Source organism: Ciona intestinalis, chromosome 4 (genome assembly GCF_000224145.3).
Source record: "Ciona intestinalis chromosome 4, KH, whole genome shotgun sequence".
Lineage (NCBI taxonomy): Eukaryota > Metazoa > Chordata > Ascidiacea > Phlebobranchia > Cionidae > Ciona > Ciona intestinalis.
The window spans coordinates 1,541,703-1,557,741 of NC_020169.2; the positions used below are offsets into that span (position 1 = coordinate 1,541,703).

Sequence of the window (16,039 nt, forward strand, 5' to 3'; positions counted from 1 at the left end):
TAAACAATTAACAACGGTCTGTGGAAGTCGTGAGGATACGGTTTTATAATTCATTAAATGTTCTTTGTTTTCTACCAAATGGAAAGAGGAAACTAAACGAAAAGGTGTCCCATCTTCCCCCACCCAACTATATCAATTATTTCGTAATTGTGGTATACTTTTCAAAGATTTTATAAAACAAAATTTGACAGCGTTTTTTTTACATTTTCAGTAAAAATCTAAGATTGTAAGTGACCACGCTACTTGTGTTGGTAAGATCCAAAGCTTTGCTCTACTTACATTATATATATTGTGCTGTGGGGTATAATGAATATTGTTAGCACCCAAAATATTTTCAAATCGTGTTTTAAACAGTTAACAACGCTCTCTTTCCATTTGGTAGTAAACAAAGAACATTCAATGATTTATAAAACTTTATCCTTACGACTTCTACAAACCGTTGTTAATTGTTTAAAACACGATCAGACTATTTGGATATTATGTATTAAAGGTGTCCCATCTTCCCCCACCCTACTATATAAATAATTCTTTAAATATTCTCCTTCTGCATCCAAAAGGGTCGAGAAAAGTGAATGTCCCATCTTACCACACCCTACTATATAGTACTGTGGGAGAAGATGGTACACCTTTAGCACAATATATCCAGAATATCCTGATCGTGTTTTAAATGATTAACAACGGAGTCGTGAGGAGACGGTTTTATATTTCTTTTAATGTTTTTGTTTACTGCCAAATGAGACGAGAAAGCAGAATAAAACGGTATCCCATCTTCCCACCCTACTATATGAATAAAATTGACTTAGGCTAGGCTATGTGTGAGTCACAAAGCGCTATACCTGTGCGATCTTTTTTCATATATACGAATATTTAAATTGCAGGTCACAACCAAAAAAGATTAAACATATTAAATTAACCAATGTTAAGATTCTAACACACTGTGAACTGTAGTCATACATACGGTTGATACCAGAAGGTATGTGGTTAACACCGGTTTACAGCCAATACGATTTCAACCCTAATTGCTTTTCTCTTAACTTCGAGAACGAAAAATCGTTGCCTCAAGAGGTCCTAGGTGCGCTGATACGCCTACAAAAAGGGCTGCGAAATCGATGTGAAATTTTCGTTGTCGGGTCATTTTCCTCGATTATAAGTACCATACAGTTCAAGTTTGTTTCATGGCGTATTATACTACTACAGCAAGCTATGGTTTGTCTTAAATGTAAATGACTTCTGCAGGACGATTTCCCACCAATGTAAACGGTAAGTAAGTGGCGAAAAAGGAAAAAAAAGATAAATAGAAGTTACACAATTTTTTTAAGATTCCTTAACTTTAACAATGTGTAACTTCCGTTTCTCCCAAACATACAATTGCTTGTTTGTGGGCGATCAGTCGTCAGCAAAACGTAATTGCCGAAGTCGATTGCCGATGAGTCACATGGGGAATGGGTAAAGTGCGGCAACTCAAATCGTTGTCTGCTCGCTGTTGATAACGAAAAAGTTTCGGCTGAGCTGCGTACACGGACGTCATTCGGCCGATATCTTATGCGGGAAGAAGTAAAAGGCGCCGATGTTTGGTTTATTCAGAAGTTTTTAAGGTCAGTTCTTCCTTCGGTAAACTATAAAAACCTGTGTTTTACACACGAGGAGATAGTGTCGTTTCTGTCACGTATGTGCCAGGTTATGACAGTAACGTTGGTGGCAAACATGATCGACTGTAGTAGATTTATATTTCTTATGTTTTAAGTGTATAATAGTTATATTACTGTTGCCAGGTAGTACATGTATAAAGGTGAAGAAAATCTCTTATCTTAGGTGGATCTTGAAATATACAGAGGAGCACTTCTTTTTATTTTGCAATTACTTGTATTAGCAATCATATCAATAGCATCTTATGTAATTTCTTAGAGAATTAAATAAGGGACCTTTTTCTGTTGTGTAATCTCCTTTTTATTTGTTATTTAAATGCAATTTCTGCTTTTTACCCATGACATCATTGTTTCACTTTCATGCTGTAATTGTGGTTACCTAATTAACCAGACTACTGGCCTTGTATTTTACTTGGCATTTCCGGATTACGCCGGTACTGCGGCACCGGTATCCCCCATGATTGCTTGCGTCATTCAATTACGTGGTAGCTGTGATGTAACTTACCAATACAGGAACTAATCAAGTGATATTCCTTTCCACAGATTTCTCTAGTTGTCTTTTTTATTGAGAAAAAAACGCAATCACACTTAAAACCCAGCAGTGCCGGCACATTTGCATCAGTGCTTAAAAGTTCAAGACGAAGAAATTAGGACTGCAACATTAAAGTGTAAGTGTGTCGTATTAATTAGTCTGTATATGGCTCAATTTTCTCACACTTGTCTTTCATATGGTAACCTTATTTCGTGAATATAATTAATTTTAATTATATATATTGAATTAATATAATTATTTTTCTTCAGATCAGTATTAGTTTGCCTTGAATGCTGAAATGAAAAACCATCTGTGTATTACTTTTGTGTGTTCTATTCTGGCTGTTTATCATGTTGAGGTAAGAATACTGTCTGGTAGTGTAATCAGATAGTAACTATCATATTTACATGTGAAGTTTAGTGTTATTATTCTTCAAAGTAAAATTCACAATCCTTACATTTATAAGACAAGGTAAACCATTTGCTTTTGGTCAAGAAAACTTATCTGTTTGCTTTGTCCAATAGAACACTACACGTTAAGGGATGGGCTGTGCAAATAATGGTCAAAACTTGTTGTTTTAATTGACATAAAAATATTGTTGAAAAATGTATTTCGTAAATATAGATTTTGTTATTTTTTTATGTTTTTAAAATGAGAATTTTTGATTTTAGGGCCAGCAAGTTCATTTTATTAATGAGGAAGAATTAGCTCGATCTCAACCATTTGCTCGACCACGAGTACCAGTTCAGCCACCGCTTAGCCACGTTTTTCATGATCCACTGCTAGAGAATCCACTTAATCCTTATTACGACCCAGGTATTGCCCAATTTAGGCTGCGGCTGACTTAAATTTGTCCGCCTTATAATTTTAGACGATTATTTTTAGTAAGTTATTTTAAGAATAGATATCAATTCTTCTGTATTTTTTTTATTTAAAGGTTATCCTTGCTTTTTATTTGGAGCAATTTTTTTTGTTTTGAATTATTTTTTGTTTGTGTGTTGTGTCTGTAATTTAAAAACAAAAGTCAATGGAACAATACACTGACTCATTTACATGAATCATATCAGTCAATTACATGACGAAATGTCTTCTTTTGTGAGTCTTTTCTCATGATTGACAAACCTAAACAACCGTTAAAGCCTTAATCCGCCTAAAACCCTTGAGCATAATAGCTGCATTGAGGTTGTACAGTGCATGTGATTTCCAGTGTAACTGGTGTGTAAGTTGTTGCCTTAGGGGTGAACAGGTTCCGGATACATTTCATAAACACATTTTGTCAGATTGACGAAGTACTTCTGGTAGCCTTTGAATGAATCTGTTTATTTCCATGTCACATTTTTTAAGGTGACGATGACAAATTGCCTACTTGAATCCTTTATTTCCTCAATTTCTACTTAAGACGGATATCATACTCATGAATTTGTTAGGTTTGATATTTATCACTCTTCAAACATCCTTTTACTCATACCTTACACATTGACACGTTTGTATTTACAGCTGATGTATTTCGCACTTACAATAAAATGAAATTAGTATTTACATTCCTAACTGCTATATTACATTACTCACACAAAACTAAAACGCATTTTTTTGCTTATCAGTACTATTAATCTTCTTAACTAGACACAAACATATATATATATATATAATACAATAAAAATATTAAATTATTTTTTTTACCCAGATTTTGATCAGACACCCTTAACATCTGACCAGGATTGGAGTGAGTGGACAGAATGGTCGTTTTGCTCACGATCTTGTGGAGGAGGGGTTGCCATGAGAACAAGAGGATGTGGAATAAGGTTTGAGCAACATATTCATAAATCTTTAAATATTAACACCTTTGCCTAATCAGGTGTTACTAGTTCAACAATAGTGTAAATCTTAACTCAAGCTGTGTGTATTTGTTCACAGAGTAATCTCAATTTATTTACAATTTTGACAACTTCCGCACTGTGTAAATGTTGTTCACTACCTACGTTGTATAAGGTTTACTTTTAATGATAAGTATACATCAGATAAGCAGTGCTTATGTTGGTTATTCTGAATCAAATCACGTATTCGTCTTAATTCATAAAAAGTTAGTCTATCACTTTTGCTTAGTCTATCAAAAGAAATAGGATTGTGGTTTTTAGTGTTTAGCTCAGTTAGTTTGCTTGAAGCGATTTGGAAACCAAATACCACATATTTTCAAAATCTCTTGTAGATGCTCGCGCCTCACTTGATTTGTTAAGGAATTCCTAACATTTTTCACTAGGATGATCTGCCTAAGAATCAATAGGGTGGTTACCTGCCAAGACTAAATGCAACGCCAGAGCTTGTATATGTCAGACGCACAATTCATGTTCGTAAAAAACGACGCGATTTTCTATTTTTGGCAGTTGGCTGAATGTTTATCAGATTTAGAGTGCGGTTGCAGCCTGCCCGTCATACCTATATTTGACCCATTACAAACACTGATGTGCATCAATTTGCCTTAAAAACTAATGGTAATATGCACACTAACTTTCGCCGTGCCCTAATTATTTTAAAGTTAGTGGTTTCACAGCTACTTAGTGTGTAATTTCCCATACAAGGTTACTGTGTTAAACATAACAAATTGATTTTAGTGCCGCTGCTATTTTACTTTAACTAAAGTTGCAAAAGGTTAATCTGCTCCACTTGAGCCAACTCATCTCCCAAACCTGATTAAGTTTCCCCACTAATATATCCTTTGCTGCCACACACGTAAAGAGAGAGAAAGATATAAAGATAGATCATTCAGTGTGGCTGTCACTAGACTTATCTAGTTGTGTGGTTTTTGCAGCGGCAGAGCTGCTTTCCTACTTCAAAGTAAATCTAAATGGACCACACTTGGCCATATCTACTTACATTACCCATAGGCATAAATAATCATTCTATAGTTGGCTTAACAGAAGATAGCAATTGACTGTTGTTACAAATCCTACTTTATGAATTTGGTTCCCACATGGTTAAGTTACACAAATTTATACAAGTATAAGCTGTAAATCCTTTGGCATTCACTAATCTGACATCACCGTCAGACGACATTGGTTTGAATGACAAATTCTAAATTTTGACTAATTTTTAGACTTTTTACAGAGAGCATGTAATTTTTAAGAAATATTTAACAATTTTTTTAAATTTCCGTAATTTTATCAGTGGTCATTTAAATTATTGTATCATATATCTGAGAAATAGGATATTTCCGACAGCTAGTGAAATGACTGATAGCTTTCAGCGAAGAGCAGTTTAACCTATTAACATCGGGTGCTTTGATTGCAAACTGTTTCCTGTAAACAGCCCTACAGTTCTGCCCACGGGGTGTACGACTGGATTTCCGTGTTATTATAATAATGCTCTTGAAGTTCCCACATCACAGTGGCCACATTATAACTGAAGCAACACAATGGTAGTCTTAATAGTTTTAATAAAATGGTCTCATTGTTCAAATGATAAATTTTGCTTTGAAGTTAGGCCTTACGTTGTATATATATAGTAGGATGGGGGAAGATGGGACACTTTTTAACTCTATTTTCTCTCCCCATTTAGCAGTAAGCAAAGAACGTTCAAAGAAATATGAAACTATGTCCTCATGACTCTCATAGACCGTTGTTGATTGTTTAAAACACGATCAGGATATCTGGATATTATATGCTAAAGGTGTCCCATCTTCCCCCACCCTACTATATGTTTATAAAAGTTTTAAACACATTTTTTGGTGAATTCTGCATTTAAAGAAAAAGCATTTTAAAAATTCTATTATTACCTTATAATTTACAATATTAGTTTAACTTACAATATTATTACTATTTAGAAAATTTTATTCATTAAAAAGAGATGTAATTTTTGAGTTTTACAAAAAATAAATTACAGAGTTTGTTACTTAAACACATAAGTGTAAAGTGACAAATAAAATATGACCACCTTAAGCTTCTCTTATGTGTGTATTGGACACAAGAGTTTAACAGATTCTGGTCAAAAGTTGCCAACCGATTAATAGCTTAGTCAATAAACAGACAGCGATTTGTTCCTCTTCACTTGGCAACTGACAACTGAAAACAAATCCTAGACACTAGATGCACAGAAACATAGTATATATGTTTCTCTTATTGTACGCTAGATCAGTATGTTTTGCTTGCAGCAAAATATTGGATTTGTATAAAAGCGCTAATATTTTTGCCGTTTTCGATTTTTTATCGAACTTTAAATGACATTTGTATAAGAGAGTGACATTGACATTTAGGCGAAATATAGATAAATTATATTATACAATATATAGGACCTGCAAGTATTTTGTAGCCCCAGATCTTGACTGTGTTTCTTAACACAAGATTCGTCCTACTTTATAAAACCAAATCAGGGTTCGATTAACAAAAGTTACTGTAGTTACAACATTAAGACATTGTTTTGAAATGTATGTTTTGTATTTAGTGTTTTTGATTTGAAATATTTTTTATAGATCCATGAACGACCTTAAAAACGACTGCTTGGGCGAAGATGTTCAACACCGGATCTGCAGTACGCAGGTATGTAGAACAAACATAACGTTTAATTAAAACGACCACACGCTGAGATCCGGCACAGAGGTGGTAAACAAGCCATTGTGATTCAGGGGGAATGTAAGCCGCGTGGAAGTGTGTTGATCTCATGTCATGTTAGGACAATTGTGCGAATGTACAGACCAAGTTTATAGCACTTTTTCGCTCTCCCTGCAATTTTGATTTCATGATTTCGACACAAACATTCCAAACGCTTATGTCACATTGTGGGATCGTACCTACGTCACTATAGCGTTCACTTTCCTTGTAAACAACGCTTTTTCTCCTACAGTCGTGTTCCGGAAACGAAGAGGATTTCCGAACGAGTCAGTGCGCACGACACAACCATCGTCAGGTCTTCAGTTCCACTCAGTTCAAGTGGGTTCCGTATTACGGTAAGCTGTCACTTGTCAACAGTTCTCTCAGGCTTGTATCAGTCCCTTATCGGCAGGAGCCTACCCCCAACCCCGCCCCCCGCTTGGAAAATTTCATTGAAACGTTGACAGACGTGTTTTGTCGGCCACACTCGTAATACTGCGCGTTTCATCGCCTTATCACGAGCGGTTTGAAACACCCAGCCCCTAGATACACTTGGATAACCGTGCCCTACGTAAATCAACGTCAAACTAAGGTGCCCATTATTATAACAACGGGGCATTAGGTTTACAACTAACGACTTATCACTGAACAAGTCCCTGTCACCTTGAATTGACCTGTCGATTACTTAGATTACCCAACTCCCTCGTTACATGTTCGCGGTCCCACGCGCTCTATTCTACGTGCATTATGATTGATGATGATTCAAGTATAATGCTTGTGCGTCTAAGTGCCCATGACGTACGAACGCCATGTATTTACAGATTCAAACTATTGCCCTACTAAACACTCAAGGGCAAAATTTACACCAGTGTGGTCCTAGAACACCTAGATCAATTTTATGTACCCTTCACGTTCGAAATCAAATTGCATCATATAAGGCTATCCATCAATATATATAAACACTGTGTCTTCATATTGTCACTCGCAATTTGTATGTTTACCCAGTCGTTTATTTCTCAGGCAGCGACATTGATCCGTGCCAACTCAACTGCATCGCTGAAGGTTTTAACTTTTACAAAACCTTCGGGTCTGTGCAAGATGGTACAAGGTGCTACGGCGACCAGTATGATGTTTGCATTGAAGGAAAATGCAAGGTAAGAAATTCTTGCTTTTCTTTTGGAAAGAATCTGTTTGTGGTGACAGGCACTGAAAACGTGGTAAAAACAATTAAATCTTGCGGAATGTGTAGAGCTAGAAATCTTCACAACTTATTATATTTCTGTATGGAGGTAACCACAGAAATAGATATATTCTTAATTAAAATTTAAAAATGAGAACTGTGGTCTGCGACTTGTAAAATAAACAAGACACTTTTGCGCTGCGGTTCGTGGCCTATTGCTGCTTGCTATGTAAATTAAACTCGGCAGTCGGCCGCGCGCTGCTGGCGTGCTAAACGAGAATTCGTTTGTCTAAACCTATTGAAGACTCGTCAAGCGACTAACCACTGTTTGTTTTGGTCTCACACAGCGGGTAGGTTGCGATCTGATCCTGGGTTCGAACTTGACGGTTGACGCTTGCGGGGTTTGCGGTGGTCGTAATACTACTTGCTTCCACTATTCGAAAACTTTTGACGAGCTGCCCCCTAATACAGGTATAAGCTGGGAAATATTCTCCTATCTATATACTTTAGTCCTCATACGTACAATAGTACGACGTTTTCCTTGCAACAAAATTTTCTTCGTTCTTATAATGATTTTCGTTTGTTTTCTTATCAATGCAAACCAATTTTATTGGTTTCTGGCTTAAATAAAAGCTACAAATTACTGAATTTAGTGACTTTTTTCGAAAAGTCGATTTTTTTACGTTTTAATTATTGCGCGTTTCGGCTTTCGTAGGCCAGTTTATATGAATTACACGGCACATAAATAATCCTAGTTTAATAGACGAAAGGTTATTTTACGTTAATGTAGTATCACGTACAGACGTCATGCATTTTTGTTTAGGTTTTGCCGTTGTTATTATTTATAAACCACATGTTCACCGCCGTAAATCCGTGGTTATAATGATCACAACACAAACTGACGCTCCTGCTTCGTGATAAGTTGTTTGTCGTGGTATGCAACAAACGGGAGTGCTTTGTTGACCCAGCAGATTTAGATTCCGTTAAATGTGAAGTTCAAATCGTGTTGTTTTAATATCAGTCACAGCGTCGCCGTTTATTTCCAATTGTGGTTTGTCGTACATGCCTCCATGCGAGCATTACGGAATAAATCGTGGCTGTCGCTGTCAGCTTGTCGTATGTCCGTCGTTACAGGTGCGTTCGTGTTTTTCTAAAACTCCGGCGTTGCTTTCGGCCAGCACCGCAATTCATGTGGTTTTAATCGTCCCAACATGTCGCCTTTTATGGCGCTCTGCACCGCGACTCCGTGCTGCATCACTCGCTGCGCTGTGTGGCCTTTGTCATTCAAGCTGAGCTATTTTCGCAGTCGTGTATGTGACATCATACAGCGTGACGTACGCTCTATCTGTAATCGAGATGATTTTTTTATCACTTGTGATTGCACAGTCGGACGTCTTATCCAACGATCTTATATTAGTTATCCATTAGTATAGTCATATGGAACGCAAATAGCGTAAACTTGTGAAAATATGTTGCAAGACGACAGCCGGCACGTGCATTTGAAGAAACCGTATAATTGTCTGCGGTACTGGCGACATTTTGCGAATTCCTGTCGCGTAATTCACCCAATAACGCTATCCGTGCGATCCATTTATTCACTGAATAAATACACCTTTGGCGTCGTTCGTAGGACAAACTTAACCACTTTTACGGAAGGTGCTTTTAGTAAAAGCTATAAATATCGTATGTACGATATGTGATGATTTACTGCACAAATTTGGGCTTTTAACTTCATCCAATGTTAAGTTAAGTTATTTGCCATTCCATCAATTATCCTATTTATTCACAAATAAACCAATAGCATAGCTACCGTGTGGTTTGGACTTCAATAGAATAATTGCTGTACAAATTGAATACGCTAACTTTACCTTTGTTTCAGGCAATTTTGAATACAACCAGATCGCCACCATTCCTGCAGGAGCAACCGACATTCTTATCACAGATTCAACCAATAACTACCTAGGTATGCCTACAACATATATTACATGCACAAAAATTTTGGCCCAAAATTTCTTGTAATAGTGGGGCTGTATTATTAGATAAGGTTAACATGAGAGCATAAGATATATCATGGTTTTTATTAAGTTCGTTTTTAATTTTTCTTTGCGGGTACATTAGAAGGACAGACTTGGTTATGTTGGTTATGCTTAATTCATATTTTTATTTTTCCAACGGTTCTAAACGATTTAGAACACCAGTGCATGGAAAGCGTTTCATCACACATACAAAAAATAGCGATTTTTGTTAATAATTTTTACAATCAAAGTAAACGCAAACTTTGATTTAAAAGATCAACAAGCTAAACCAGTAGTACCTGTGCGTAACGTCCAATCATTAAAGTCATCTATTCTCGGTTATGGCAAACCACCGCTCATTGGTTTTAGATGCGCAAGGCGTAATTGCCTCGTATAATGTGCGGGCGAGTTACGCGTACTGCGTTGTATGCGATTCGTCACGTACATTTAATGTGTTTTCACGAATCAGGCCCAAGTTCGTATAAATACCATCCATCATATAGTAGATAGTAGAACAAACAAATTTGACGTTTTAAGCGGAAATAGTTTGTTATGTCAGCAGTAGCGCAAGTTCGGTTGGTTGTTCAGCGATAAAACTCTGAGCGTATTGACATCAGATTTCACATATAGACGGTTGAATGAATTCCAAAGCACATTTGTGTGCATTATTCTATCTTCAAACAGTGAGCAATATTTAAAATCTTTCAAGAAGTGCAAAAAGCTTTGAATGCACACGTCAATCAAGTTGCATAGATGAGAAAAAGGCGGGATGGTTTTAAAACCACAAAAACACGGTCTGCAAATGCGCAATTCAATTTTCCGATCCATTTTGCCGTATTAGCCATTGAGCTTCGTATTCTAATTACACAATCTAATTACTTTACGTCAAATGCTGATTACGTGATGTTATCGCATGCAACTGTAAACCTTTCTGATAAATAACAGCGATGAAACATATGATATACGCGCCCACTGTTGCTGTTATTGTATTCCTACGTTTTAGACATGGTTAATTATCTGATTTAACAAATTGTCTGATTCACCGATATGATGCAATTCCCGTAATGAGAATTGAACTTGTTATTTTGCCAATAACTACTGGCTTGAATTGCGAATCTAAATTGCGAAAAGCGAAGAGATAAGTTGTTTTTAAAAATAATCCACTCGCTTAAGTGGCCTAAACCGCAAGATGTTCATTTAACCAACAAAGTCATTTGTGAAGTGCTTGTTTAAAGTTAAATTTACAGCTTTCGTGAACGTCGGTTATTTGCTACAATATATCTTATCTTTACACTGAAGAGAAAAAACTTGTGTTGGTCACAATAAATATTACACTAACGAATATACAATCATAAAGTACTTGCAAATCTTTATTAATTGGGGCTCAGTGTCTTAACAAAATGCAATGACGTGCAAAACTAAACCGTTTTCAACGTAAATACGATTTCAGTAGATGGACGTACAACCCAGAACCTATAATTTAATCTATATGCGTGAGGGCCGGTTATGTGAGGTTTAAGCCAGAATTGATCAATTAACCATGTGCTTGCAATGGATTCAACCCTTAGAATTTTATCTCAAACATAGCCGTATACTTTGATTATCAATACCTCCTACGAAAATGCATAACCTTTATACAAAAATTAACTTCAAAAGGGTTGTACCCTGTAAGGTAGAATATTTTATTTGAATAGCAGACTCATGATGCCATCTTGGACGGATAGTATATCTTATGCAAAATACAATTTTTTGAAATTGATTTTTGTCGGTTGGGCATTTTATGTAGCATTTGATCTTCATTTTTTTTTCATTTATGTTATTTTTCGCAGCTGTTCAAGTAGACAACGAAGGGTATCATGAATACGTGTTCAATGGCGACAACGTCATCAGTTGGCCGGGTAATTTCCCTTCTGCGGGAACGATCATAAAGTACACAAGGACCGAGGACGATGAGACGGTCTCCATACAGGGCCCAACAACCAGCGATCTTTACATCCAGGTGTGTGTGATTAATTACCACGAACGGCCCTTTTGAAGTGTATTTACTATTTGTCAATACACCGAAACGGGTTTTCTCCATTCGCAACGTTGATTTATTGAATAGCAGAGCAAAGTGCTACCATATTTGATCAGCGTTGCTTTGCAAGTTTATGATACGTCGCTTTCGTCGTTAAAGTGCCACAAAAATACATGGCGATTCAGCGTGACGGAAAAGCGCATTTGTGTGACAAAACACATCAAAACACATTGCCATATTAGTAACCCAACCCCTTACAACGCAGATGCTGTACCTTGGTGACTTACCCATGGTCAAATATGAATACCGGATCCCTCACCACGTCCAACCACCCCAGGAACAACAGCAACTACAAGTAGACTACCGAGTCGAGGAACCAGACAGCGGTAATTTGATTTATGTAACATACCACAAATTACTTTATGCTTTTATAAGCAACCATATTGCCTCGCCCTATATGTTAGCTTGTTTACGTTGGTTTGACGTAATACCTGACTAGGTCGTGCCGTCTAGCTGTCATGTTGCGGGGTGCACTCGCCTCTACACCTTACGTCATATCAGAACACCATGTTTCGTATTATTCATTATTTTTTTATAGCTATTTCGTGCACGGCCAAACCACAATTAAAAATACCCGTACATACGATTAAAATTTATGGTGTAACGCTTTGACGTTAATCTGGTGTATATATACTTGGTGATTTAGTAACATTGCATCTGTAATTAGAACGCCTTATCTCGGATTTACGTGTTCGGTTTTTAAGTGCACGTATATGACTTATGAATCTTAAACTAGACAGAGTAGTTGGGTTACCTTATAGCTTTAGAAATAGGAGAATCGCTTATGCCAATTAAACGTTACTATCCGTACCTTTCCAAAATGATCACATCGCATAATACATTATGCTTTGTGGCCTTATTCGGGTACAGCTCCTCAAAAACAGATAAAATTTCCCATAATTAACAATTTTTGTGGACAAAATACTGTTTTAGTAGCTTCGGTTGCACCGTTTTCCACCTAAACTTGTATCTTAATTAAACTTTCGCTACTTGTAGGTGATATTCCACCAAGTTGGATAGTTGATATAATGGGACACGACGAAACAACCCCACCCCCTACAACTACAACAACAGAAGCAACGACAACAACAGCAACAACAACGACAACAACAACAACAACGCCTATGCCCACAACCCTTCCTCGTCCAAGGAGGAACGTAAGTACAAAGAACATTCAAAGGATTATAAAACTGACCCCACATCATCACTAATCACTATACATATATATCTGTTTAAGCTCCAACACCATAACTATTCAATAGTTATGTACGTATTGCTTAAGACATTTCACCGATAATACCATTCTTTCCATTGGTCGTTTCTATTTTAACTGGGTAATGTGCTACGGCGGGGTACCCCATGGGACATGAAGTTTAGATTAGGGTTTGCTCATTACGTTAATACCTTAATCGATGCTCGTTTGGTTTGCAACGTTACCTGCTGGATGACACGTCATTGATTTACATTAGCTTTAATTATATTTTACTGCGGTTCAAAATGTATATGTTTGTATAAGTAGAAGCCATAAAGAGGAATGTGTGGTAAACATCTAATTTGGATATAGGCAAAAAGTTGCAACTTATTGTGTACATATTATATAGGGAATGTGCATGTCAGCGAGTATATGCTATGTACTAGACTGAATATGTGTTTTTATTGGGTTGATTATTTTTGACTTTCACAGAAAAAGAACAAGCCCCCTTATTGCGTGCCTTGCAAGAAACCTAAAAATCGCAAGCGACATTACTGTCAGAGTGATTTCGGTGAGTAGATTACGTCATTCCAGCACTCTGTATTGGTTTTTCCCATTTTAGTAAATTATTTATTGTTTTGCATAAAACGGTCCCACACTTTCAGACAAAAGTGCATTAATAATGTATTTTGTTGAACTTGTAGTTCCCAAATCAAAAATTCGGGTTCAAGGTCTTAAAATAGAATGTTTTAACTGCTCTCCTGGTATAAAATAAACGTCAGATGCAGATGCTTATAATCTTTCACGTTTCGTTTTCCGTACAGCGAGACTTTATAGTGCTATGGCGTAGCAAACTAAACATAAAACCAAAACAATGCAAAATACTGTTAAAACTTACACTGCTATTTATCATGCATTGCCGCATTTATGCTGAGAACAGCAGAAGTATATACTGAATTACCTAAACCACTTATAATCTAATTTAACGATTACCTATCCCCTTTGCTACACACCCATGCGCAACTCCCAAACTTAATCATGCTTTGCGGACAATCTTTTATTACCTTGTAGCCCACCAAGGGTTAAAACCCAAGCGTATCTATTCATTTACTGTATAATGAACTGAAGACACGCATACTGTCTGGGATTGGGCTCTCTTTTATGTTTTATACAACCTGTTTATGTAGAGCAGCGGAAATTGAGTTCATATATTTACTTGATTCGCTTTAGTTATAAAATGGTGGCGAAAATTTAATGAAGGACCGTTTAATATGTATTAGAAATTATTATTTCCATAGCAGTATACACATATATGGAGAATCTGTATTAGCGTTTCGATATTACTGTATCTGTATTACAGTAACACAAAAGAAAGAGTTGTATTGTGTGTATTACTTAAAAAGCGAGACAGTTTGCTACTGTCGTTTAAACACACGAGTTCTTAATTGATATTTCACCTAATTAAAACTATATTAACAAGCTTTTATCCTTTCAGTGATTCACGCCCGGGTCTTATCCAAGTCAAAAGTTGAAGGCAAGCGGTATCGACATGACGTCACAGTCCTAAGCATTTTCAAGTCTGACTTTAAACTGATGAGCCGAGAATACGTGTGGGTATATAGCAGCTGCTGTCCTAAGTTCCGTGCCTACCGCGACTACCTTATCATGGGAAGGAAGCGACGTGTTGAGATTGGAAATGATGGCCGTGGCATTTGGCTAGGCGCAAATAACGGTACAGACGCTACAGACGGCCGTCGAAGGTTTGAAACAAGGCTTATGGTCGATCATATGGATTTCTGGCACGTGTGGAAACGGAAGTACCTTAAAGGTTTAAACAAAGTTGCGAATTCAATAAACTGCTCTAAGTACAAGCGCCACGCGACAAGCCTACGACGGAGAGACCCAGAAAGTCGGCGGCGATTTTCACGACGCCGTGCTGGAAGGTAGACCGAACTGATGTATAGTTTTGTAAAATCCAAATCCCGAAGTCGACAATGAAGGTCCCCTTTAGTCAATACTCCACTCAACTGCCTTCTATTCTGCTAAGGGTTTCATTCGTTGCTTCATTCACGTTCGACCACGGCTTCTTCACCTCACCAGCAGCCGTTCACATATTGCCAATACTTTTGTTCCACCTATCTGTATATGAGACAATCAAACTACATATTTTTTCACTTGCACCGTTTTTAATCCCACCGCGGGGCAGCCAATGAAAGAGATGCTTCAAATGAATCATTTAGGTTTTTCCAAATAAATCATTTATTTTTTTCAAATATGTGCGATTAATTAAAAAAGCCTGATGTATAAATGAAATGTTCATTGTTTTAAATTGCTGCTATATGGTTTTAATTACTATACTGCTCTGTTTAAATTTTGGTCGTAATGTTATGAATTGTTTCTTATAATAGTTTTGATAAAGTTTCACTTTTAGACATCTTTTATTGCGTAATGTACGAATGTACAGTTTAATGCCGTCCCTTTTAAAAATACCGTTTAAGGTTTAACATCCTACTAATGCTGTGTGAACACTCCTGTATTTAATTTTAGATTTTTTATTCCCTTCATAGTGAAAAGATAAAACAACCTAAATGCACTCACATTTACTATAGATACGTTTTGGTACGTTTTCCAAAGTCGTATTTACTCTTTTTGTATATACATTTTCGTCTCTTTTACTGAATCGCTCTGATTTCTTACTTTTGCATATGTTTTATATGAGGTTCGTGGATTTGTTTGATACTACTCAATGAAGTATTTAGTTTGTCGGCATTGATATCGTTTATTTCTCTTTTTATTAAACTATCACCGGAAGAAACA

The 16,039-nt window shown here is 36.6% G+C and overlaps 1 protein-coding gene across 3 annotated transcripts; it reads left to right on the top strand.

The window, feature by feature from the left end:
• Positions 1 to 1,362: 1,362 nt before the first annotated feature.
• LOC100186272 (ADAMTS-like protein 5) lies at positions 1,363 to 16,038 on the top strand. 3 transcript variants are annotated; one of them, XM_026834235.1, is made up of 15 exons: positions 1,363 to 1,595; positions 2,190 to 2,314; positions 2,448 to 2,536; positions 2,850 to 2,994; positions 3,863 to 3,980; positions 6,641 to 6,707; positions 7,012 to 7,114; positions 7,779 to 7,912; positions 8,286 to 8,409; positions 9,818 to 9,901; positions 11,783 to 11,952; positions 12,236 to 12,356; positions 13,027 to 13,187; positions 13,715 to 13,793; positions 14,718 to 16,038. In XM_026834235.1, exons 3-15 carry the CDS (start codon positions 2,477 to 2,479, stop codon positions 15,167 to 15,169), a joined length of 1,818 nt encoding a protein of 605 aa, XP_026690036.1. In that variant the 5' UTR covers positions 1,363 to 1,595; positions 2,190 to 2,314; positions 2,448 to 2,476; the 3' UTR covers positions 15,170 to 16,038. The 3 variants fall into 3 exon arrangements, with proteins under 3 accessions (XP_026690036.1, XP_018667203.1, XP_026690037.1); XM_018811658.2 differs by having other exon boundaries at positions 1,391 to 1,595; positions 1,773 to 2,314; XM_026834236.1 differs by having other exon boundaries at positions 1,391 to 1,595; positions 2,453 to 2,536.
• Position 16,039: the final 1 nt, after the last annotated feature.